Below are 27,740 nucleotides of genomic sequence, written 5' to 3' on the forward strand. Positions count from 1 at the left end.
ATTTGATGTTAATATTTACTTTTTCAATTCAAAAAACTCCCGCCTAAATTTAAATGCTACAACATGGCCACGTGATCCATTCATATGACTGGAATAAATACAATATGGCGTTAATTATCATTTGTATTTGTGGTTGTGGCTAAATGTTCCGTTAATAACGTTTGTTGGTGAGTTATTTTCTTTAATTTAGATAACAACCAGAGGAGATTTGCGTAACACCTATAGAGCAAATCAGTCTCGTGATTATAATTACAAAGATGACTTTACAAGCAATTAAATGGGAGGGTAGAAAATTAGAAATTTTGGATCAAACACTCTTGCCGGCAATTTCTAAATACATTTCTGTAAAAGGAGTTGAGGATGGATGGAAAGTTATCAATAGAATGCAGGTATTTATATGAACTTTGTACAATAATTTAATTATAATTTTCGAGAAATGTGCCCCGCCTTATTGTATAATAAATAAATTTTTTTTCCTACTTTTTAGGTTATCTTTCTCTTTTTATGTGTTATTTTTTTCCTTTTAAGGGTTATTAATTTATTTTTTTTACTATTTTTTCTTTTTTTAATTTTATTTATTTAATTTTGTAAATAAGTTTTTCTAATTGTTTTTAGACAAGTAATTTTTTTTAACTTACAGGTGAGAGGTGCACCTGCAATTGCAATAGTTGGCTGTCTCAGTTTAGCTGCTGAGATTGACGGTGAAATATTCACTGACAAGAAGGTACTTCGACAAGAAATCGAAGGAAAATTAAATTATTTAGTTTCTGCTCGACCCACTGCTGTGAATATCAAACTTGCTGCTGAATATCTAATAGGTCTTGCTAATAAATTAAGCGAAGATAATGAAGTTTCACCTTCAATGATGAAAGATCAGTAAGAATATTTTTTCAGTTAAGAAATAAATCTTCCTTTGTTTTTGTTTTTTTTTTTTTTGTTTCTTGTGTTTAAATTTAATTTATTTTGAAGGTTTTTAAAAACAATAGAAACAATGTTGGAAAAGGATCTTGCTGACAATAATGCAATTGGAAAATATGGTTCAGAAGAAATTTTAAAATCTGTACCAAATGATGCTTTAGTCAGAGTAATAACGCATTGTAATACGGGTAGTCTTGCTACAGCAGGTTATGGTACTGCTTTGGGTGTAATTAGATCTCTTCACGGTAAAGACAGACTTGGTATGTATAAAAATTATTATTTATAATTAAAAATATACTTGAGAATATTTTAAATTATGGTTTTCTTTTTTTTTACAGAACAAGTTTATTGCACAGAAACAAGGCCTTTCAATCAAGGCGCAAGATTGACTAGTTATGAACTAGTGCATGATAAAATTCCAGGTGTACTGATTTGTGATGATATGGTGGCATCTTTAATGAAATCGAGGACAATCAATGCAGTGATTGTTGGTGCTGATCGGGTTGTTGCTAACGGTGATACAGCTAATAAAATAGGAACATATCAGGTAATTTAATTGATTTTAATTTAGTTTCTATTATTTTTTTCTCTATTTTTTGTACTTTAATTTCGTTAACAGGGCTGATAAAAATCATGATTTTTTTTATCCGATTTTGTAATCTTTCTTCTTACTTACGTTATTTTTTTAAAAGGCTGTTTTCTAAATTATTAATTTTCCAATAAATTTAATAATAAAAGCATTAGCCAGGCCTCGGATAATACGACTTTTTACGACTTATTTTAATGAAATGCGACTTTTTCAACTTTTTTAAATATTTTTTTTACAAAATTTTCAAACAAAATACGTTTTTTTTTGGTATGCAATGCAGATCTTTTTTAGATTTTCTTTATTTTAATTATTTAACAAATTTTTAACTAAAATTCTTCACAAAATTAATTATTTTTAATAATTTTAATGAAATTCCTCACAAATTCAATTATGTCTTAAACTATTTTTCAATTAAAATTTTTTATGTAATTCAATAATTGTTTAAAATTTTGAAAAAAATCATCAAATAAAATTATCAAAAATTTTTAATTCAGAATCATTTGAAATTTAATTATTTGAAAAAATTTCAACTTTAACTCTTCCAAAATTCAATTATTTTTAATAATCTTAATATTTAGTATATAGATGTTTTATTTTAATTTTTATATTTATTTTTAAAAAATTAAATTGATAAATAGAATAAAAAGAATAGAAATATATGTGACCTGGACAGTTAAAGGGACCTTTTGTCCGAAAAAATTAATTTTTTATTGATTGGTGATTCTGATAGAAAAAAGTTTTCTCTATCAGAATCACCAATCAATAAAAAATCGATTTTTTCGGACAAAAGGTCCCTTTTAACTGTCCAGGTCACATATAGAATTATCCTCATTACAGAATTAATAAAATTAATTTAAATATCTAATAACATTAGTTATTTCAAGTAAAATATTTATTAACTAATTAAATTTTGTTAAAATAAAAAAATTGACTTGTTCTCCAATTTTTGAGTAGAAATCAACTAAAACGACTTTTTTTGTGTTTTAAAGTCGATCCGAGGCTTGCATTACAGAAATATTTACAGTTTTATCAAAGAAAATATCATTTTTGAATTCAAAACTAAAATTGTCCCTCTACAACAATTCATGCTTTTCAAAATTGTTGATTTCTAAAATGTCAATAATTTTTGTAATATATCTTAAAAAGTTTGAAAAGTTGAATTACAACTTTTTTTTTAGAAAATATTAGAACAAATATTAGAAATAAATATTAGAACAATAATTAAGTATTTATAATAGTTTTAACATAATATAAAGATTTTTAAACAAATATTTTTAGGGTTGCCACAGATCATGGAAAAGTCTGGGATTTTTATTAAAAACATAGGAAAAATATCAAAAATTTAAATTTGTTAAAAGAATTCCGACATTCGGAAAAAAATAGAATAATTTTCCATGATTTAAACAAAAAATATTTTGTCAGGGAAAAAGATTAAATTTTGTCTGAAAATCAGGAAAAATTCAGAGAAAAATATAAAATAAATTTTTGTGGCAACCCTGATTTTTAAAAGTTGTGTTTTTAAATTTTTATATTTTCAAAAGGTAAATAACTTTGGATAAAAATATAAATGTTAAAATTTAGAATATACAAAATTAAATGTGAAAAATATATTTAATATCAACTTATAAAAAAAACTGTTCGAAAATTTTTAATATAGATAACTTTTTGATTTAAATGTAAATAACCTTTCGATTTAAATCGTAATTTAAATCAATACAAAATAAATTGTTTCAACTAAACAATTGAAGTTTAGTTAAAATATCAAAATAGTTAATTATTGAGAAAAAATTATCTTTACATTATAAAATTACACCTCACTAAATTTTTTGACAGTGTTTAAAAAAAAATGCTGTTAATAATTTTAATTGATGGGAAATCAGATCCAAAATATATTTTTGGTTTTCTTTCTTTTTTTATAAAAATTTGAAAACGTTTTCTTAAAGAAAAAAAAAAGAATTGGCAATACAAAATTTGTGCGAAGAGAAAATATTGTATCGAAATTGGCAATCAGTCGAATAAAAGTGGCAAAATTTTTTTAATTTTGGCTTAGAAAATAAAGCTTAAGAGCTTTTTTAAACAGAAAGCCAATATTTTTGTGATTGCAGATAGCGATTCTTGCAAAATATCACGGCGTACCATTTTACGTGGCAGCGCCATGTACGTCTATAGATTTCAATATGAACAGTGGTGATCAAATTAAAATTGAAGAAAGACCTGAAGAAGAAATAACTCATATATTAAGCCAAAGAATAGCTGCTTCTGGAATTCAATGCTGGAATCCGGCTTTTGACGTAACGCCAGCTGAACTAATTACAGGCATAATTACTGAAAAAGGAGTTTACAAGCCAAATAATCTATCAGTTTTAAAAGAATACTGTCGAAATAATGAAAATCAATTTAAATTTTAAATTCTCATGTTTTTTTCTTTTTATTTCTAATTGTAATGCATGTTGACTGCGTTTTATAACATTACGTACTTAGTTTTTGCTTTATAATTTTCATTGTCTGAATGCTTTGATAATATGAGGACAAAATATGAAGAAGAGTTTTAAATGAATTTTGATACGAATATTATAATATTAATAAAAAAAAACAAACAAAAGAATATTAGTAATAATAAGCGATTTACAAATTAAAAATATAATAATTCTATTTTAAAAACTGATTAATAGTGCACAATTTTCAAAGACTGCCATATAATTATTGGAAATATTTTTGCAGTCTTAAAATTATTTTCCAATTTAAAGAAAAAGTTTTTGAATATTTATTAAAGTCTATGACACAAATGAATTTTAGATGGAAATTAATTTTTTATTGTAAGATTAGAATGAAGAATGGATGAAATTGATTTTCTGATTTGTTATAGTGATTGAATATAGAAAAACGATAGACTATTTGTAAATTTTTAAAGTTAATATATAGATTGACTATAAGTTGATTATTATACTTCATTAATGTGAGAAAATATTTTATAAAAATAATAATGACTTTATAATTTGTAAAATTATATAAAATTTTCAACAAAAAAAAACCACTGTTTTATGGTTTGAAAAGCATTATTAATTAAATTTATATAAAAAATAAAAAATGAAGAGGAACTTTATTTTCATAATGCATAATTGTAATTGAAAATCGATTATTATTAACCGTTCAATGAAGTGCGGGTCATCAGTCGTCGTCGTCGTCGTTGTTGAGTTTACGGGAAAAAGGAAAATCTATTTTTGTAAAGGCGTTTATTCGTTCGCTATAAGTCTCGAGGGCGCGCGAAGCAGTATCTTCTGTTAGTTTGGCCAGTCTCGCGACATGAACGGTTATAGTGTATGTGCGCCAGTTAATTGATAATTCATTTTTTTTTTGTTGTTCAATTTTAAGAAAAAAGTTCATTTTATTTCTTTTTTAAATATTATTCTTTTGTTTGCGTGCTATTTTAAAGAAGAAGAAGAAAAAGAAGAAGCAGTTTTTTTTCCATTGAAATTCAAAGACCGTCATCAGGATGGAAGTGATGGACGCAGTTGTACCGTCCGTCACGTCGACAATCGACGAGATGAACGATGAAATGAATGACGATTCACCGACAGTCGAAGAAACTTATGAAATTACAACAAGTAGAAAAAGAACAATTCGTACAAGTTATAAAATTCAGGAGGTGAGTCTTAAAAAAATGACTATTTTTTTTATTATTGGAGCAATAAAAAAAAAAGAAAAAAAATTATCAGATAAAGTTTATTGTACTTGAATCATGGAAAATCACGTGATATTGAATGTAAAGGTTTGTGCTAGTGGAAAATATTCTTAAAAATGAAAACTAAAATCACAAACACAATGGAAGAAAAAGACAGTGGAAGGGAAATATTTTTATTTTTAAATTTTATACCCGCAACAACGTCAGTGTCAGAGCTACGCAAGTGGACACGTGACTTGCGCGCGTTTATTGTTAAATAATTAGAATTTTATTTAAACAAAAGATTTATTTGAATTTTTTTCTTTTTTAATGGTATTTTTTTGTCAAATGAAACAAATTTTTCAGAAAAAAAAATGATATTTTAAAATATGCTTTGAAGGCAATTTTATTTTTCTTTCGGTAATAAATGAAATTGTAAAAATTCTCTTTTTTAGAATATAAAGCAATTTTTCGTATGTACTAATTCCTATCAATTGAAATTTGCTGAAATGTACGAATTGTATATTCCACTCAAAATTGAATTGATGATGATTTTAACTCTATATATACATATATACATTTTTGTACTCGACCGTTAAGCTGCTGGAAATTTGTTGAGTGCATTTTAATATTCTACACTCATTTTTAATGAAGAATTTAATAGATCGCAATTTGAACATCACAGACGATGAAAACAGTTATCGGAAAACACTGGAGAATTTAATTAATCTGTTTCCTTTAATAGCCATGGCTATTTTAATGCTATGGATTTAAAGTAAATATTATGTAGCAGAATTTTGTTTAGAAATTATCAAATATTTTATTGTCTAATAGATTCTTTTTTACATGGGCGATAAAATTGTTTTTATTTTAATTTGAGATGAATTTATAAGAACTGAAAAATCGAAGACAACTTTTTTAAAATAGCACCGAGGTCGAATGTTGCTCTGGAAGTTATCATAAAAATTGAATTTGTATTTTCATTCTAATCGAAAAAAAAATAAATAAAACTTTGTATTTACAATAGAAAAAGAAAAATTCTGAAAAATCAAATGTGGAATTCAGAGTTGTATAGAAATTTTTGGATATGGGTTTTTCTTGATTATACCATGTCTTTTAAATTGGATCTACTTGAAACTAAATTTATTTAGTTTCATTATCAAGTAGATTTATTATAAGACTTTTTGTATTGTCAGGCATTATAAGCTAAAGCCAAGAATGTTGCAATTTTCGTACAACGACAGCAGCTGTGTTTTGCTAGTATATTTTTTACACTCTGCGGTTAGCGAGCATGGGAACCGTTAGCGTTAGAGGTATCCATGTCTTCTCTCGACTTTGAAAATTTGAGGCCAATGCTAAAACTACAGTAAATTTTTGGCTCGTCTTACATTCTTCTTAAAAGTATAATTCTAAGAAAATAATTCCAATTACATGGCTAATCTAAATTTCCATATATCTTCTGTAATTCTTCATTTATGTTAAATAGAAAGAGTTCAAAGTTTAAATACCAAACAAAAAAATCGAATTAAAAATTGTAATTTAAAAAATTACTTTTTCTAATTTAAATTTTTTTTTTTTTTTTAGTTGAAAATTTCCTACAAAGAAAATGTAGAAATTGAAAATTATTCTTTCCTTAAAATTCTTTCTTTTAGAAATTAATTAAATTTTAAAAAAAAACCGGCGTTTTCTTGGAAAAGCTGTAATATCGTTCGCAAAAGTTCACGCTTCACGATAGAAAGCATAGGCATTTTGACTCAAGAGACTGGTTCATCTTATTTATGTGTGATTCCAAATGGCCATTCGTTTCAACCACGAGACGCTGTCGCTTTCTTGGCACTTAAAACAAGTCTTGGGGATGTTTGCATCCCAGTAACTCACGGAATTACGACTCACCTCTATATAATCCTGAAGTAGAAATTTGTAAAACCTGCAGTTTCTTATATGTTATCCCAAAACAATGTAGCTATAATTGAAATTTATCATTTTTCCTGTCAATTATTTCTAAATTCCAAGAAAAATTGAATTATTTCGGAAAATAATTATTTTACATTCAATAAAAAAAATATTTTCATATTTTATTTATTTCGCATTTTTTTTTTTTTTTGAAGAGAAAAATTTTTTTATATAAAAACGATTTTTTTTTATTCACCTCTATTATTTTTGTACTTTTTTTTCAAATTTTCCTAAATTCTTTAATAAAAAAAATTTCTAGAAAATTTCGATAAAAAAATGACAAAGCATTTTTAATTAGCATAATTTAAAAAATAATTTTTAATAAATTTCCGCATTTTTATCTATATAGTTTCGAATTTTCCTCTATTGCTTGTAAAGATAAAATGTTTTACTGGGTAAAATCATCTCCCCGTCAATATTCTCTGCCACCAGCCAATCCGAAAATAAAGCTCCTCGCAACCGTCTTTTCGACCAATGCACATTTTCCTGACTTTCACGATTCACGTAAAAGATTGTATTTGACGTCGAGAGAGAAAGAGAGCAATTGCACGTGGTGATTATTATTTGTTTATGCAAATAGAATAAATATTTATAGATCACTTTGATAAATGAACATATTTTTTTTTTGCAACTTATTTTTTTCGCAAAAAGTTGAAAAATTTCTAACAAGAAGAAAAAAAAGAGTATTTCAGATGAGTGTATTTTTAAGATAAACATATTTTTGAGTTTCAATGGAAATGCGTTATAAATTCAAGTTTTTTTTTTGTCATTGACAAAAGATGAATTGAATTTTTTTTCTGTACTCATTCATTAATAAACAAGATAATAATAATAACATTATATTATAATTTTAATATAATAATAATAATAAAATTATATTATAATAACGAAAAAGAAATAATTTTAATATAATTAAAAAAGAAAATATTTTTTCATTAATTTGACATATTACGTGTGTCGAGTTGATTAATATAATTAAGTCGACCATATCAGAAAATTAAAGAGGAAATTTGATACTTATAGTAAGATACTGAACTGAATTGCTTCAGTTCTCAATAAACGAAGCGATTCACAAAATTTGTAGGGAACACTTTATATTTATGAACGGCACACGACTTTTCACTAAATTTACTTAGAATATTCATCATTTATTTTATTAATATGATGTGTCAAAATAAATTATATACATATCTACGTTTTTTAATAATATGTCCCAATTCTTTTTTATATCTAGTTCATCTAGTTTTATCGAAAGAAGTGAAAAAAAAGTTTGAATTTATATAATATACATATATCATTTTATAATATTAAAAGAAATATTTTCATATATACAATTTTTTTGCCTTGTATTTTAGATTTATTGAATTTTAATATGTTCCACGTGTCGTAAACTTTGATGTCAGTGCTCCCAAAAATCTAATTCAAGAAAATGTGTGTTGTAAAAGTTTTAACTAGTAAAAGTAGCTACAAATTTACGTTAATATACTTTCGCTGTATTGTAATATATTTTAAACGATTTTATAATGTTTTTTCAAATAAGTTAAAACAAAAAAAATTTTTTTTTTGCCATGGTGAAAATTTATTATTATTTGAAAGGATTTTTATATTGACAATTATTTATAACGACTAAATTAAAATAAATTTATTATATTAATGTAGATCGAAAGTTATATTTATTTTTATGAATTTTTTTAATTTTAAATTTGTTTACTCAACTTTTTTAAAATTTCCTAATTATATACTATACATGTGTTATATAATTTATTTTTTTTAGTTACATTTTTTTTTTTCATCTCGATTGTCAAATATTTGCGGTTTATATTATTAATGGCTGAGATAAAAATGATCACAAAGGAATTGTAATTTTTAAAAATGTAGGGCCCTTCCCTTCGTTGATTTATGGATAATATTTTTCACCTGGGAATTTGAAACATATACAAATATATTCATATCACAATTGGTTTTTGAAATAAATATTTTATAAAAGAAAATTTTTTCATTGAACGATATTAGGAATTGTGAATAATCTCTTCCAAAAAAAATATTATTAAAAAAAATTAAATTAAATTAAAATTTTATTCTTGAACAAAATTTACGTTTTTTTTTTTGCTGAAATATTGAAAATTAATTTAAACTTGAATTTCCTGTAAATTTTTATTGAAACAAGTTTTTTTTTTTTTTGAAAAAAAGTCTAGTATTAAAAGAAAGACTGAAATAAAACAATTTTTTTAAAGTGTGAATTCACTTAGATATATTAACAGTTAGAGAGACAGAACTGTGATTTGCCTTAATATTTTGAAAGCCTGTAACATCTGTTTATTTCGTTGAGATGTGAATATCCGGAACGGAAAACAGCGACTCATATATGACGTAAGGCATTTTTATCGTCAAAACATATTGGCGTTTTAATTATATATACTCGGTTGCTAAATTTATATTTTCACGTTTTATTTAAAATTTTTTTTTTACATTACAGAAAATTGAGTAGAATTAAAAAAAGCTATATCATTTAAAATGCAAATCGTGTAGAACATTAAACAATTGTTGAAAGTTGATGTAATCCTGTTGACATTTCAGATGATTTAGTAACAGATTTATATAACAATATTTCTCTCGCGAGTAAATGAATTTACGCTAATTGATTTTACATGCTAGAAATGGGATTTGTTCTATTTTGTTTAGTATTCAAAGGAAAAGCAACGCTATTTATATGTGACATCAAGTACCTGCGATAAACTTTCTAAGTAGTTGATGAGGATATGAGAAATTAAGTACAGAAATGTGTTATATTTAATGTAAACTATATAAGCATTTAAGAGAATTTTCCAACGATTTCACGTGTAGAGGACATATTTTACTCAACTTAGATGATAAGCGAGCACAAAAGTATATTAAAGAAGTAAAATGTAACAACAAAGAAAAAAACGAGAAAAAAATATAGAAAATAAAAAAAACAATTTTTAAACCACATTAAATAATTTTATTTTGGTTTTTCAAAAAAAAAAAAAAAATTCCACATTCTAATTTTCTATATTTATGAATCTATTACATAAAATTAAATTTTGATAATAATAGTCCTCGGATCGACTTCAAAGTGTAAAAAAAAGTTGTTTTAGTCAATTTACTCAAAAAAAAGGAGAAAAAGTCAATTTTTTTATTTTAATTAAATTTAATTAGTTAATAAATATTTTTACTTTAAATAACTAATGTTCTTGAATATTATTTTATTCATTATTTTCATTTTATTAATTTCCTTATTGAAAAAAAAATTCTATAAGAATATTAAGAAAATTTATTCCGAATATTTCAGAAAATTTTCAAAATTTTAATCAAGTAGGACAAATTTCTGAATACAAAAATTCTTCATGTTACATTTAAAAATTTTTTTGAAATCTAATTTAAGCAATTTATTCGAATTTAAAATTATGGTATAGTTTTCAGTTCTAATGGACAAAAAAATTTTAGACAATAATAAAAATTTTCAAATTTTTAAATTAAAGTTTTTTAATAATTGAATTGCAGAAAATTTGAAATTCGAAATAAATAATCTGCAAATTCAAACATTATATTATTAATTTATAAAATAATTGAATATCAAAAGATTTTGTCAAATATCATACAGTTATTAAATTTTATAGGATGGAAAATAATTTCTCAAATAACTTTAAATAATATTTTTTGAAAGTAATTGAATTTTCGAAGATTTACAATTTAGATTTTTGAAAAATAATTGAATTTCAAGTGATTTTTAATTGAAATTTTTGGTGATTTCTGTTGATAAAATAGAAATTACATACAAAAATTGAATTTAAAAAATTTTTAATTTTAATTTTAATTTCAATTTCAAGTGATGTTTAATTGAAATTTTTGGTAGTTTCTATTCATGAAGAATTTATTAGAAATTACGGACAAAAATTGAATTTTCAAAGAATATTTATAAAAATAATTAAAAATAATTGAATTTTGTAAGAGTTATAATTGAAATTTTTTTAAATAATTGAATTTCAAGTGATTCTGAATTGAAAATTTTCAATCTTTTTATTAGTTGATTTTGTTTTTTAATTTTAAATAAATATTGAATTTCATAAAATTTTTGAATGAAAAATAGTTTAAGATAAAATATGTGAAGAAATATCATCAAAATTAATAAAAATAATTCATTTTGGGGAAGAATTTTAGTTAAAAAATTTGTTAAATAATTAAAATAAAGAAAATTTGAAGAAAATCTGCATTGTATATGAAGAAAGACGTATTTTGTTAAAAAAAATTTGTAAAAAATGTAAAAAAAACGCATCTTTTTGAAATAATTCAAGAAAAATTGTATTTTTGAAAAATAAAATCGGAAAAAAGTCAAATAAGTCGTATAATCCGAGGCCTGTAATAACTTTTCTCTTGTCATATAGAGAAAATTTTCACGGAAACTTACAGATAGGGATGGCCTTGGCCAGAAGGCGACGACGCTTCTATAAATGCTCCCCAAATTGTCTACTGCTTTAAGATTAAATTTATTCCGTGCACAACGTTAAAATGCCGATAAATATAGATCTACACGTGAATCACATTTACAGAGTCTATCGATCGATGTTCTCTTTCAATTTATTTCTCAGATAATATGTTTTTTAAAAAAAATTGATTTTTTTTAAATATTTTAGAAAAACATTTTTTATAACAATCTGAAAGGGAGACAAGTTTTTTTTTTTAATGAAAATCTTCAATTCCTGATAAATTACTAATTATAATTATTTGTTAATTACTCATGTTATAGTCATGTGATAATTTTTTAATTTTTAGATTTTATGAAAATGATAATAATTAATAATTTCTCTTTAGTCATTTATTTTTAATTCGCAACTAATTTTATTTTCTTCCCTCTCTATATATTATTATCTATAATAATAAAAAGGGAGGGAAAATTGGTATTAAGAGAGGTGATTATTTTTTTATTAACTGTCGCGACGAGATGGGATAATGTATTAATCATCAACACGTTTATACATAGAAAACTTTCGATTCAAATTATTATATTTTCGGTCTAGTCGAAAATGAATTTGCATTTTATAATACACAAGTGCATATTAAAACATATCGTCGTCAAACATGAAATAATTCTAGTCTAGTCAAAGAATGAATTTAGATATACACCCTAATTAATATAATATGTTTTTATTATATAACAAAAGTGGATTAAAATGAATATTTTAATTAAATTTTATTATAAAAACAATACACCAAAATATTAAATTTAAAAATTATTATTAAAAAATAAATTGCGATTTAAAACTAAAAAAAAAAAAAATCTTGTAAATTACAAACAATAAAATGTTGTAAATTTCTTCATATTTAGTTCAATCTATCAAATATTTTAAGAGACAACAAGTTAATATAATTTAAAATAGTGAATATAAAAGCGGAAACGGTGTAGGACGTGGTTAAAAATTCGATAGTTATTATTGAATGACAAAGAAGCTAAGTTTGTCTTGGCAGAGAAGAGGAAATTTTACTTCTGTATATACGAAAAAACATATTGGAACAATGATATAAAAAAGGCTATTATTTTCCAAAAAAAAAGAAAATAAACGCAATTTGAAGAAGAGGAAAATATAATAGAAAGTGTTTTTGAAATACACACAAAAAAGTACATATATATATATGTAGTTACAGCATGTTTGACTTGTTAAAACAAATTTATGTTGGAGAAAAAAAATAATTATATACTGGTTTTCAAGAAAATCTCATACAGAAAAAATATCTACACAAATGAAGTGGATTTATTTTAAAATAATTTATCGCCGCGGTGAGACTAAAAAAAAGCGGTTTTTCTAATCTCAAAGCTTTTAAAAATTGAAAATATTTTTTTAAAAAATAAAACCAACTTTTTGATAAACAGTGACTCCATCTGATGTGAAGTGAATGAAAACTCGACATTAAAAAGCTTTCGCAAGCTCTTGCGTCGCTATTGAAAGCTCTTGCCATCTTCAGGGGTTCGTTGAAAGCACATATGTAAAAATTGTTATTTACCTCTTGCGTCAAAACAAAAACTCTTTTTTACAAAGATTTTTTTTTTTTCGTTATAATTCATCAATTCAAAACTTATAAAAACGGTTTGGATTATTGAAAATTTAATAAAATTATTAATTAAATTTTTATTTAAAAAAAAAAAAGTATAATAGTTCTTTGCACATAGAAAAATATTTAATTTATAGTAAATTACGTTATTAATATAAAACTAATAAATATTAATCTTTAATTTATCTTTTAAACAAATTTCTATTAACCACAAATAGAATTTTAATTTATTAATTAATTAATTCCAAACAATATTTATTTATTTCCATATTATAACAATATTTTATTTAAAACAAAATAAAAGGCTCTCTCTAAATTTGAATTAGTACAAATTTTAATTAATTTGAATAAGTGACTTACTTATTGCTTACGAATTAGTTAAATTTTACTAATTCGATAGTAAATTTTTTTTTTTTTTTTGATGATTAATTAGTTAATTGAATTTTACTAATTCAAAAACAATAAATGAGTCAATAATTCAAATTAGTTAAAATTTTTACTAATTCAGATTTAGAAAGCATAGGTATATACAATAATTTTTTTTCAATTAGGTATTATTTATATATTATTATACTTATTTTCTCTCTCTTTTGAATTATTTAAATTTCTTTCACTAATTCAAAACTAGTATAAATTTTCACTAATTTTTAGTAAAATATTACTATTTGATTAAGTAATATTTTTACTAAAATTTTAGAGAATAATGACTACAAATTAATAGACATTTTTACTAATTTTTAGTAAAAAAAATTTATAGTACATTTTTTCATATTACTATTTTTATTTAGTAATATTTTTTTAACTAGAGTTTTTATAAAAAATGTTAAAAAATTAGTTGAAATTTTTACTACATAATTTTTAGTAAAATATTACTATTTGATTTTTGTTATTAATATTTTTTTAAACTAAAGTTTGAGTGAATAATGACTACAAATTAGTATAGACATTTTTTTCAGTAAAATATTATTATTTAATTTAGAAATATTTTTGTTCTGATAAAAAAAAGTTTTTATGAAAAAATGACCAAAAATTAATAGAAATTTTCACTACTTTTTAATAAAACATTAATATTTGATCAAATAATATTTTTTTAATTAAATTTTTATTTAATAATATTTACAAATTAGTAGGAATTTTTTTTTTTTTTAGTAAAATATAACTATTTGATTTAATAATATTCTTCTTACTTTAGTTTTTATAAAAAAGGAATACAAATTAGTAGAAATTTTCACTAATTCAAATTTAGAAAGTTTATTATTACAAACAATTAATTGTAAATAATTATCAATTATAATATAGTATTTATTTGGACTTTATATTAAAACAATTGAATTGTTATAAATAAAGGAAATTGATGGGGAGAATTATATTGTAAAACTTAAAAGTGTATAATTAAGAGAATAAATCTATCTATCTATCTATCTATCTAATTATCAATTATTTTTTATTATTTTATTATTTATTATTATTATCATTTATTACTTATTATTATTATTATTATTATTATTATTATTATTTATTATTTATTATTATTAAAATTATAGAAAAATATGATTCTCTGTTAATTAAAAAAAAAAAAAAAGATTATCGATTACTTGAAAAATGTTTAAATTGGAGATTTCAACGAGTGATATTGGACTAACATTCATCATATTATAGGAATAAAAACGATTCGCTCACTTATTTGATGGATGTCTGACTAAACGGATTTTTTTCTACTGACAATGGACAGCTGATTTGCGCAGGCGGTGCTTTTTCCTCATCGTCAAGAAGATGAACGAGAAGATGTACCAAGAAATTTTACATGTTACTTTTTGCAAGAACAAATAAGATTAAAAATTGAAGTCATCAAAAAATCTGAAAAAAGAAAAAAATTAGATTTTTTTTTCTTTAGTTCGATTCAAACAAATTTTTATGATTTTGGGCAATTATTTTTTTTTTTAAATTCAAAACAAAAATTTGAATAATTTTTTTTTTCCATTGAATAGAATAGAATTTATTTTCATTGATGCTACAAAATAGTTTTAAAAAAAAATTTGAATAATTTAATTATTATTTTTGAAAAAATTGTTTAAACAATTATTTTTAATGATTAATTTTAATTTTTTTAATTATTATTTTGATGCTTTTAGAAAAAAGTCTATTTACAATGTATTTTTGGGTAAAATTTTTTAATTGCAAAAAAGAAATGAGGCTGCGTGTATAGGAATAGAAAAGAAAAAGAGAGAGAGGCTCTCTTTATGTTATATTTGCTGGATGGAAAACAAGAGTTGCATTGATGATGACCCACGAAGCGCATCTTTGAGGAAATGCAACTATATTGCTTCTTTGCGCGCATCGTCATTTTCAAACGTTGTCCTAATATTATATTCGTATTCCTTCGTATTTCTGGAATTGGATCGGTGGGACGATGGTGGACGCCGGTTAAGCTTTGAGGGTGACGTGCTTTCCAACTTCAGTCTTGTGAGATCCATCTCACATATCGCATATTATTCCGAAACGATAACAAAAAAAAAATACGAATCCGATTGTGTTGTGCTCTGGATAATATCTACAAAAAAAAAAATACCGTTAAAAACAAATTTTTCAAATTATTAATTCAATTATTCTAGAAAGAAGAGGAAGAAGAATTAATTCACCTCAAAATATTTTTAAAAAAATTTAATTCATATTTTTGCTAATTCGATTTTTTTCAAGAATAGTGTTTTTTATTTCGTAAAAGTAAACAAAATCTATGTGTCGCAAAATATTGTGCATTAAAAATAAAGACGTCACGAATTTAATAAATATGAAGAAAAACCCTTTGATTTCTTCTTTTTTATGATAATATTTTTCAACATGGATGGAGACGATGATGACAAGACAACTTATCCTGATGCGCTTTTTAAGATAAACAAACTCTTTCATTAAAAAAAAAAGAGAAGAGAAATTATAGCAAATTTATTATAATAAAATTAGATTTTTTTTTTGGAAAACGAAAAAAAAAATTCTCCACGTTTCAAGGATTTTGAAGTTGATATAAATAAACGTTGCGGTGAAATACGATTCATCTGTGGGAGCATTCCTCAAAGAAGAATTTCTCACTGCAAAGTGAAAACCACGCGTGCAGTTTTCTTGAGTTTTTTTTTTCAAAGTGTAAGTGCAAAAATTAAAAAATGGCAACTACGGAAGTTTTTCAAGATTGGGAATCACCACATGATATAACTTCAGTTACAAGGAAAACAACAAGAAAAACAACAACCACAAAGACTACAAGAAGATATGATCCAAATAGTACAAATGATGACAGTTGGGGTGATGATAATGAAAATGATAAAAATAAAAAAAATGAGGTGAGACTAATAAAATAAGTAAAAGAAATCTTTGAAACGAAATTTAAAAATAAAATTTGAATAGTTTAGAAATGAAAATCGATTTAAAAATATTTTGACAATCGTCTTAGGGATTTAAAGAAAATTGATGGGCCCTTGAATAATCCTAGATTTTTTTTTGTTTTTAGAAAAAAAATTTTTTTTTTTTGTGCAATCTTAAATGATTCATCGACTCGTATAGTGTCTGGTTTTGAAAGCGGAGGTTGAATTACGTAGTTTCAAATTTATTTGCCGTGCCAAAAGTTTTTCTCTCGAAATCAGCCTTTCCGCGTCACGTACAGATATTTGCACCTCGTTGGCTTCAATTCTCTAATATCTCTCTTTTATATAAAAGATGAAGAGAAAAATGCGCTTTGTCCTGCGATTAATTCAATTTTTCCGGGTTTTCATATTATAATTTTTTCAAATCCAATAATCAAAAAAAAAAAAAAAACTTGGAAAGATAAAATCATACAAAAATTTTATGGAATCTTTTTTTGTTTTCTATAAAAAAAAATTTTTTCTTTACATTTTTGAATTTGTAAACAATTTGTAAGTTCAATGGGCACATAGTTAAATTACAGGTTGCTTTAAAGAAAGTATATTTTCTTGAAGGGGAAGATTGTATGACGTCTAAACTTTATATTCGTGCACGATGGCCCTGGAGAAATATATATTTCTGTCAACACGTGTATTTAATCCAAGTTTTTTTTTCTGATTCTGCTTATATTGATTTTCCTTGAAAGCATACACTTTCGAATAAGTACAATATTTATTTATTTTCATGTGAGCATATGTTAATATTTTACAAGCCAAAAAAAAAAAAAAAAAAAAAAATTGAAATATATAGAATAATCAATGAAATTACAAAATTTTGATTCAGTAAATTTTGTGTTGGTTTATTTTGAATATATAAAACGAAATAAATTCTAATGTACTTTAAATTTTCAACAGTATAATATAATGAAAATTTTAATTTACAATCATTTATGCAATATATTAAAAATATATTTATGATAGAGGAAATTTTTCGAAATTCAGGATCCTTGCCAAAGGATCATGAAAAACAAATTCAATTTGCGAATGGGATATTTTAAAATTAGTTAAATGATAATATCGCTGTCTGATGACGCGAAAAACTCATTTTGTTTTTACTTTTGCCAAAAAAACATTTCCATTTCTCTTTACCTCATTACACTTTTTATCTGATGTATATAGATTCACGTGCATAATATTTATTTATTTACTTAATTCAAGTTCATTGCCATTCTTTATTATTTATGTATACGTTTTCTTTTTTTTTTTTAAACACGCAAGTAAATTTTCCTGTAGGTAATATAACTGTCTCAAAGTTATATATCAAAAAATATTTTTATTATCGTTATAAATTTTACTTTTTTAAAATGTAAAAAAAATTATGTATGTTTTATGATTTTTCTTTTTTTTTTTGACGAATTCTTATTAGACTGACAGCAATTAATGACATTTATCTAGTTTGCCAAATGGCAAAACGTCAGAGTCATAGTATAAGTGCGAAAAAGACTTCCGGTTTTGCTTGATGAGTGAAACTTTTAAAAAAGAATTGTTTAAAAGGGAAAATTTAATTAGGAAAAATTGTACATAGATTATATTTTGATTTCTGTTCTTCAGTAATAATTTAATTAAATAATTTTTCTTTTTTCCTCGTTTCAAGTTTTGAACAAAATTATATACTACTTATTTGGATTTTATATTATAAACAATTTAATTGTTAAAAAATAAGGGAATATTGAAAAGGAATATATTGTGAAACTTAAAAAGTGTAAAATGAAGAAATAAATTTATCTTTTATCTTATATAATTAATAATTATATTATTGATATTTAATAATAATAATAATAATAATAATAATAATAAATTATAATATTCAAAATTAAAATAGAAATAATAAATACTATGAAAATACTATTTAAATAATATAAAAATATTAAATAAATATATAATTAATTAAATATATAATTTTTATTATAAATAATATATATATATATATATATATATATATATATATATATATATATATATATATATATATATTCTAAAATGGGCTCCAAGCATTTATTTTTAATTTTAGAATGTTGATTCTAAATTATTATCAACGGACAATAAATTTTCGTCAAAATTGAACATCTTGTTAAAATAACAATTCAAACAATATTCGAATATTTTCATCTCATTTTTTTTTTAAGAAAAACGAAAACTTGATTTTTGACGAAATATTCCAGTTATAAATGAAACATAAAATAAAATTTTTTTTTATTAATTTATTATTTAATATTTATTAAAATTTTATTATTTGAGATATATTTAAGATTTTTGAAATGTAAAGTAGAATATGGGATTAAAAACAAATTTTCGACATATTTCTCACGACACATAAGAAAGTAGTAACATAAAATATAAAGCAGAGAATGACAAATTTTGACTGAACAGTTGCGCAGGCAGTAAATAACGTCTTTTCACATTTAGGTGAAAAGGTGGATAAAGATTTTGACAGATTCATATGAAATAAGTGATTGGCCACTGCAAGTCGCGTTATAATCTTGGCGTGCTTTTGTGTAAACACTCACCAGAACTGAAAATTTAGAAATTGTTGTAAAAAAATAATTATTATGGATAATAATTTATATATTTTTTTTTATATCACACAATTTCCGGAGTTAATTTTAAACATTGAAATTTTCTTTTTTTTATTTAATATATTAAATAAATAACTATTAATAAAAAATATATTAATTAATTTAGAAAAAAAAATGAACGGTTAAATTGTGAGTTGTTAAGAAAATTGATTATAAAATTAGAATTAGAATTGCAATTTTAAATCTATAATTGTGAATTCACCTGATAATGAATGTTCAACCACGCGTTGATAAACCTCTATAACATGATACAATTACACATGTGAGATGAGAATAATTACATTACAGCCTCTGCTATATCAATAGGAGCATGAAACTTCACTGATCTTGGCAATGATCTTCACTATTAAACATATAATCCTGTATATATTTGAATATTAACATTAAACAACAAAATTTATTAGAATAATTATTTATAATTCAAGAATTATAAATATTTAATAAAAATTAATTCAAGAATAATTGTTATTTTTATGATAAAATTGATTTGTCTAACATTTACGGTATTTTTGTTTTACCATCTGCTAGTAATAATTGTCTAATACAACAATAAATTTTGTTTCCAAATTTTAAACTGACATTTAAATTCTTTTTTAAATAAACTGATTTTTTCTATTCTCTAAATTTGTAGTGAGAATTGGTTCACTAATTCAAAATAGTAAAAATTTTTCCTAGTTTTTAGTAAAATTTTACTATTTATTTAGAAATATTTTTTTTTACAAAGGTTTAGTGAAAAATGACTAAAAATGAGTGGAAACTATCAATAATTTTTAGTAAAATATTAGGTACTATTTGATTAAGTAATATTTTTTTCACAAAATTTTTAGTGAATAATGATTAAAAATTAATAGAAATTTTTTACTAATTTTTAATAAAACATTATTTGATTAAATATTTTTGAATAAAGTAATAAATAAATTAATTAATAAATTAGTGAAAATTTCTACTACAGTAAAAATCAAAAAGCACACTGAAAACAAAAAATTATTTGATTCAAATAATTGGTTACTTGACTATTATCAAATAAATATTTATTTACCTATATCAAATAATTATTATTTATTTATTTACACGAAGATTTATTTGAATCAATTAAATGGTATTTGTTCCAAATACAGAAATTATTGGTTCAAATACAATTTATTTAATTTAAATAAAAATTATTTGGTTCAAGTAAATATTCATTTATAGTCAAGTAACCGATTATTTTAATCAAAGAAATTTTTTTTCCAATGTAAAATTAAATATTATTAAAATTAAAATATTACTATTTGAATTAGTAATATTTTTTTACTAAAATTTTAGTAAAAAATTTATTTAGTAAATTTTGTAGTAAAATATTACTATTTCATTTAATAATATTTTTTACTAAAGTTTTAATGAATTAAAAATTAAAAGTTAAATTAATTAATTTACTAAAAATTAATATAAATCACTAATTGAAAATAGTGAACGAATTCTCTCCAATTCAAATTTAGAGAGAGCAGTTTAAAAATTAATGTTAATATATTTCTTGTTAATTTAAATTTATAAATTTATGAATAAAAAATTATCAGTAATTTATAGTATTAACTATCAATAACTTTCTATAATATACAAAGTGAATGACTTTGTGAATTTCTTTGGATTATATCTAATTTTATGGTTTTTTTTCGTTACTTGCGACCTTCTTCACACGAATTAGAACGTTGGATTAGTTTCCATCTTCAGAAGTAGCGAATGTGATGTTCACGATACACTTTCGTGTCGTGAGTTCCCATTTAATGCATTGCTCATTTTTCATGAGAACGTTCTTTAAAGGATACGCTCAAATAGTTTCACTATACTTTGTATTACAAAATATTATATTTAATTTTTAATAAATATTAACTATAAAAATATCAGAAAATACTTTTAATAAAATCGCATGTTTTTTTTACTATTATTATTATTATTTTTTACTTTTTATTGTTTTCATTATTATTATTATTTATTTAAAAATATGACTATTTCAAATTAGATTTTCAAAAAAATTGTAAATAATCGAAAATTGTTGATTGTTGTGAAATGTGAGAATTCATTTTTTTTTTAAAGTACTTGTTGAATAATGTCTCGAAATGGAGTGAAAGTTTTTTTGAATGTGGATTCACTAAGCCTTCTAAGTATCTCTGGATGTGCCACCACTTCTTTATAATACTGACTCTCAACAAGTTCCATAGCATAATATGTATATACTCACAATCAGTTGTTTTGTAGCATTCGTTCTAATAGGTTTCACCTCAGATTATATTTTATCAGTTCTATGATAATTTTTACCGGTTTTGTTTTTTTTTTCCCTAAAAAAAACATAGTTATTATTAAAATGAAAAAATAATACAATAACAATAATTTTATTTTTTTTGAAATAAGTGACTATAGTGAACATCAAAAAAGACACATTTAAGAATTTTCTATTTTGTAAGTAAAATTATTTTCGTTAAAATTATATTTATTAAAGACAGGACTATTTTAGCAAAATTTGTATTACCTTTCATTTTTTTTTTACTTTTTATTATGCTTTTTATTATTTTTAGTAGAAAAATAAATTGTTTAGAGAAAAACTTCTATGCATTATATAAGGCATTTATTATTTTTTTTATTTAACATAAACGGGATTACAAAAATTAAAAACAATAAATAAATTAACAAAATTATTATGTTGTGTTTAAAAATTCAGATAATTTTCTTTTATAGGAGTATTATTAAATTGTGATAATAATTTTCATACTATTAGTATTATTAAATATTTCATACAAGTAAATATTTTTTGAATTAATCAAATATCGTAAAAAAAATTTGGAAAAAACATAATTGATTCAAGGCTTGAATAAACAATTGTTTTTTATCGAAAAATTACTATTGATTCCCACACTTTTTTTTATTTGTATCAAAGAATAAATTTTGCATTTTTATATCGAAAAATATGTTTCAGTAAAAAGTTAATTTTCAAATTTATTTCAGAAAAGTGTATTCAGGAATTAAATTTACCTACATGACGATTGAATATATAAAAAAAAATTTATTTTACATATGTTTATTAGAATAAAATTTTTGTAATAAAACAATAAATAAAATAATAAAAATAATTTTTATAAATTTATAATAAATCATTCTATCGTTGATACAAGCACGTGATATTTACAACGCACGTTTTTTTTATGCTTCTTAAGTTGTTCCGGTTTCTTCTGCATTGCGTAATTAATTAATCAAATTAAAAATAGAATTGCTACTTTTATATATGCCGTGAGTGATGAATACAATAAAACAGTGTGTAAAATATAAATAATTATATAATGATTTTTTTAGTAAATAGCTTACATTCTTATACATAAATTTATTTCAAAAAAAAAAAAAAAAAAAAATAGGAAATCTTTATGAAAATAATTTGCATCAACTCCTACTGTTTTTATTAAAAAATCAGTAATTTCTTGTTTTTTTCTTAGAATATATTTATTTATAAATTTGTGAATAATGGCAGAAAAATTAAAAATATTCTCCATTATTATAAATCTACTTTTTTCTGAATTTAAATTCCAAAGGAAATATTTAAAATTAAATTAAAAATTGAAAATAGTGATCAAACCGACATTATTATAAATCTGCTTTTTTCAATAAAATTGAATTTAAATGCCAAAGGAAATATTTAAAATTAAATTAAAATTTTAAAATAGCGATCAAACCGGCATTATTATAAAATTATAAATCTACTTTTTTTCAATAAAATTGAATTTAAATGCCAAAGGAAATATTTAAAATTAAATTAAAAATTGAAAATAGTGATTAAACCGACATTATTATAAATCTACTTTTTTTCAATAAAATTGAATTAAATGCCAAAGGAAATTAAACTTTCTTAAGTATATATAGATATCAATTTTATTATGAATAGTTTTTTTAATCTATTTTCTCAAAAGTTTTAAACTTGAAAGTTGACTGAAAATGAACGCTATAATATTTTATTTATTTGACACAATATATGATTATGAAAGTATATTAATAGGTACATGATAAAATGGTTCAGCAAGTGAAATTAAATTGCATGTCATAATATAAAATTATAAATGCTTGCTCTCTAAAATATAATATAAACATAAACGGAGAAAACAAGGTACAAATAATTCTCCTGATAATAAGTTTATTGTTCTCGTTATAATTTTTATTTTAATTTCAATTTCATTCGAAAATAAAACAAAAATTTGTATTTACAATTCCTTTATAATAATTCTCATTTCTAGTATTTTCTTTTCTAATAAAGAATTAAATAGACTCTTGAATAGAGATTTCAATCATGATAATGAAAACAGGATCTATCATGACCGGATTTTATATCAGATCGATTGATCTATCCATTCTATTCTAGATGTTGCGTAAATTTCCACACTTTTCATATTGAACAATTTGTTTTGGAAAGAAAAAAATTTTCGAGATCCTTTTTTTAGAAAAAAAAAAAAATTATTTACACAAATAATAATATTTTTTACAATATAATTTTATGGAATTTAATGAATATTTTTAAAAAATTTAATGTGACAATATAATATTTTAAAAACAAATTAAAATAATAGCGCAGTGAGTCATTGAAAAAGGTTAGGATCTGCATTATGTAAAATGATGATTTGTATAAAGGGTGCTTGACCTTTTCATTTAACACATAAATTCTCGTTTAATGTCAATTTATAATAATAGCCATGACGCATTAACCGCGAATATAACTATAATTATGTATAGACGTTTAAATATACTTAAAGCTCTATTTTCAAAACTGCAATAAACCTTAGTTTTTGAAATTTTTAACTAGTCAAATTTTTGATAATTAAAAATCAAATATTCGTATATAATATGAGATTTTTATATGAATTATATATATATATATATTATTTGATTTAAATAATCGGTTACTTTATTATCAAATAAATATTTACTTGAACCAATAATTTCTGTATTTGAAACAAATATCATCTCAAATAATAATTATTTGATACAAATAAATATTTATTTAATAATAGTCAAGTAAACGATTATTTGAATCAAATAAATTTTTTCTCAATGTAGCTTTTTTATTTTCGAGAAAGATTTTCTTCAACTATTTCCAAGTTATAAGTTTAAAAATAATTTTTTTTTATAAAACTAATCTATCATGCTTTTTTTTATTATCGCCACTTGAAAAACGTGTTTTTTCCTCAATTTCTTGTATTTATAATTATTTTCAAAAAAGAAAAGATATATAGAAATAAAGGAAGATTCAATTTTTATTCAGATTTCTACTTTTTTTTTGTTTGTTATGCTCACCTTTTGGTCACCTTCATAATGACTTTAGATGACTATATAAAATGAAGAATAAAAATCAGTTTGCAAAATGCGGATGTGTGACCAACAAAAAGCAACACGATATATTGTATTTGCTAATAAGCCGCTGTATACACAGAATCATTTTGACCTCGAATTCCAATTACTACCTACACATTTCAAAAACCAATTTACCGTCAATCAGTAAATTGCAAATTTCAATTAAGATAAATGATTATATTGTTTTAGTACTTTGTAATCGTATTATAAATATATTAATATTAATTAAGTCTATGACAATTTCTCTTCCTAACTATATTTAAAAAAAAAAAACATTTATACATCATTTACAAAATATTTATATTTTTAAATATTATTAATAAATATTATAAATTACATTAATGAATAAATTAAAATAATTTATTAATAATTTATAAATATTACTGATTTGTAGAATATATAATTATATATATATTTAAATAAATTTTCTTATTACAGTAATAAGTCGCGTGACCAATCATAAATTTTGTCACGTGAACGTTGTATATTGAATATTTATTAATTAATTGACGAATTAGCGATCAGTGTGGGCGGAGACTATTTTTATTTAATAAGTTGACAAGACTATTATTATCAATTTAATTATCACATAATCGTTGTAACTGATTAGAGCAATTTGCTTTTAATCTTTTTGCTTTTTATCAAATTAAAACGTAATCTTATAGTGAAGTGCGTTTTAAAAAAAAGAAATACATTTTTGGATAAGATATTTCAATTTTAAAAAAACGTATGTATAAATATTTATAAATCATTAAAGTTAAAATAATATTTTATTCATTATTAATTATATTATTATTAATTAATTAATAAAAAAGTATTAATATTGATATTACATATTTACTCTTCTGGACAAAAATAATATTAATAATTAATAAAATTAATTAATTAATTAATAATTAATAAATAAAAGATTATAATAATAATAAAAATAAATAATAAAAAGAAAGAAATATTTGCAAAAAGAGACAGAAAATGAATGAGAGTCTTTTCTTCATAGGGCGTTGCCTGTCTTGTTCACATGTCATTGTGTTGTATAATGATTTCAATTATTATAACTTCATACATAACAAAAAATTAGATTTTGTAATACAAGATTAAATGTTTAGATGATAAAATATTTTTTAAAAAAATTGTCCACAGTCAAAACCACATTCACTGTCTCTTTAAGTTTTTATTCTTATTTCCGCAATCTTTGTGGCTATAGCAGTCAACCTTTCACTTTGTCTAGATTCGTAATTGCTGAGAAAATTTATACACTCTTTCATTGCAAGTGCAAATAATGTACTATTATTCTTATTTAGCTACTTCAATATACATTGAGTATGAAGAATTTATTTAAATATTATATGATGTAAATTTATTCATACATATTAGAATATAAAATTTTTGAAAATATTTCAAAACACGGAAGCGTGTAAAAAATTTAAATCTTTTTTTGAAAACAAAAATTATTTTTTTCTAATTTAAATAAACTATTTCTTATAAATTTATATTAATGAACGGAAGTTTGATGTCTTTGTGCGTGAATGAACTTACGCAGTAAATAAAAAAGAGTTTTAATAAAGGCGAGGATTGTCTCCAGAAATTCATTTACGATTCATTGCGCATAATTTCTTAGTTTTTCTACCCACGTACTTTTTCTTGGGGTTCAATTCTTTTTATATGGTAATTAAATTCTAAAACCTACCTTTCTTTTAAATGATAAAAAAAACTTTTTTTTATAACATCATGACATATTTTGTATATTGTTATATTTTCACTTCAAAAATAACAAACATAACCTAAAATTTGTTTACTATGTTCCTTTTCTCATTGAGTGTCACAAATAGTAAAAAATATACAAATCTTTCACGTCAAAGAATCAATATTTCCATATACAAAAATCCAATAATTAATTCAATCAAATTTGTCATTGATTGAATATTTATTTTAACAGCACACTGTAAAAAATGTTGACTATTTACATCAATGCTCGATGGTAATTATTAATTAAAGGATCCTGTACGATCGATGCAAAATCACAACGAGTATCGATAAATTTTAGCGCAAATTTCAAAATTCACCAATGGCAATTTTATTATTTTAATAAAATTCCTCTGATTGGATAATTTTTGAAATTTGCGCAAAAAACTACTCGAGTCAAATATTGAAATTATAAATATAAAAATTTCAATTAAAAGATGTTTTTTAAATAAAAAATTTAATGAAAATTAAGTAAATTTTATATTTAATTTCAAATATGGATGAATTGCGGGGTTATTCGGAAGAAAGTTTAGATAATATTAATGCGGGCCTAGGTCACGGGCGGCAGATCTCTCTTACCGGCTAGTTAGTTCACAAGAAGGCCAGTGGCCGCGCTCGTGCTCACTATAAATAATTATGGCGCGGGGATGTCCAATTATAGGCTGTTGGGATGATGCCAGCCTGCGAGAAGGCCTCAGCTATTTCTGATTCTGTCGCCGCTATATAGCAATACAACAGAATCTTTAATCAAAAACTACGTGTTATATATTGCAAAAAAAAAAAAAAAATATCATATATTTTTATATATTTATTTATTTTTTTATTCAACATAGGTCGATAATAAAGTTTACCCCTTCCCCCTTTTTTAAAATAGGCGCTGATAGCAGGAGGACAGCGCCACAACGCGGGAATTTCCCCAAGAGTATCTTCTCCCTCATGTTTTCCTAATACAAATTTTTTTCTTTTATTCTTGTTTTTCTTAAATATTGTATATATTATTTACATTTTATAACAGGAAAAAAAAGTTTTATATATTTTTACAATAGTAAATGTAATTGAATATTTTTTATTGTGAAAATTTTTTTTAAATTACATTTAAAAAAAAAATTTTAATTATTGTAGAATAAACAATTTTGTTTGAGAATAATAATATAGATTTTTATCTATATAGAAAATTCTTGTCTTCATTCAGTTACTTCCGCGTGCTATATATATTTAAAATAATACAAAGCCAAATATTTTATATTCTCAATACATTCATTCAAATTAGTATATGTTATAAATAAATTTTTCCAAAGAATGGAAATTTTTTTTTTTTTTTGATATTTAAAAGTCATTTTATAATAACAATTTTAATTGATGTCTGTATAAATTAAATTATTATATATTTTAAATATAATAATTTTGAAAACTAAAAAAAT

General features: G+C 22.5%; 2 protein-coding genes and 1 long non-coding RNA gene across 12 annotated transcripts in view; 2 read left to right on the forward strand and 1 right to left on the reverse strand.

Annotated features, from left to right (window-relative positions):
* The first annotated feature begins 95 nt into the window (after positions 1-95).
* LOC127288097 (methylthioribose-1-phosphate isomerase) lies at positions 96-4,430 on the forward strand. The gene is made up of 5 exons (XM_051315358.1): positions 96-389; positions 641-876; positions 970-1,178; positions 1,257-1,465; positions 3,613-4,430. The coding sequence occupies exons 1-5, from the start codon at positions 258-260 to the stop codon at positions 3,913-3,915; spliced, it is 1,089 nt and encodes a 362-aa protein (XP_051171315.1). The 5' UTR covers positions 96-257; the 3' UTR covers positions 3,916-4,430.
* Positions 4,431-4,743: 313 nt separating this feature from the next.
* Positions 4,744-27,740, forward strand: part of LOC127288095 (tropomodulin) — a 42,525-nt gene continuing 19,528 nt past the window's right edge. For 6 of the 8 annotated variants that reach the window (XM_051315346.1, XM_051315347.1, XM_051315350.1 and 3 more), the window contains exon 1: positions 15,736-16,519. In XM_051315346.1, the coding sequence (XP_051171303.1) occupies positions 16,343-16,519 (177 nt within the window). In that variant the 5' untranslated portion in view covers positions 15,736-16,342. Of the gene's footprint in view, positions 5,154-15,735; positions 16,520-21,492; positions 21,649-27,740 lie in introns of those variants that run through there. The other 2 variants (XM_051315349.1, XM_051315355.1) reach the window with 2 other exon arrangements.
* LOC127288098 (uncharacterized) lies at positions 14,580-26,545 on the reverse strand. 3 transcript variants are annotated; one of them, XR_007843987.1, is made up of 5 exons: positions 26,260-26,545; positions 24,520-24,682; positions 21,431-21,527; positions 15,336-15,738; positions 14,580-15,044 (listed from the first exon to the last, which is right to left on the reverse strand). It is a non-coding gene; the product is annotated as an uncharacterized LOC127288098 (long non-coding RNA). The 3 variants fall into 3 exon arrangements; XR_007843986.1 differs by lacking the exon at positions 14,580-15,044 and adding an exon at positions 19,415-19,555 and having other exon boundaries at positions 15,601-15,738; XR_007843988.1 differs by lacking the exons at positions 14,580-15,044; positions 15,336-15,738 and adding exons at positions 19,054-19,148; positions 19,415-19,555.

Source organism: Leptopilina boulardi, unplaced genomic scaffold, assembly GCF_019393585.1.
Source record: "Leptopilina boulardi isolate dan_hultmark-lab unplaced genomic scaffold, ZJU_Lbou_2.1 LbouV2_38, whole genome shotgun sequence".
Taxonomy (NCBI): domain Eukaryota; kingdom Metazoa; phylum Arthropoda; class Insecta; order Hymenoptera; family Figitidae; genus Leptopilina; species Leptopilina boulardi.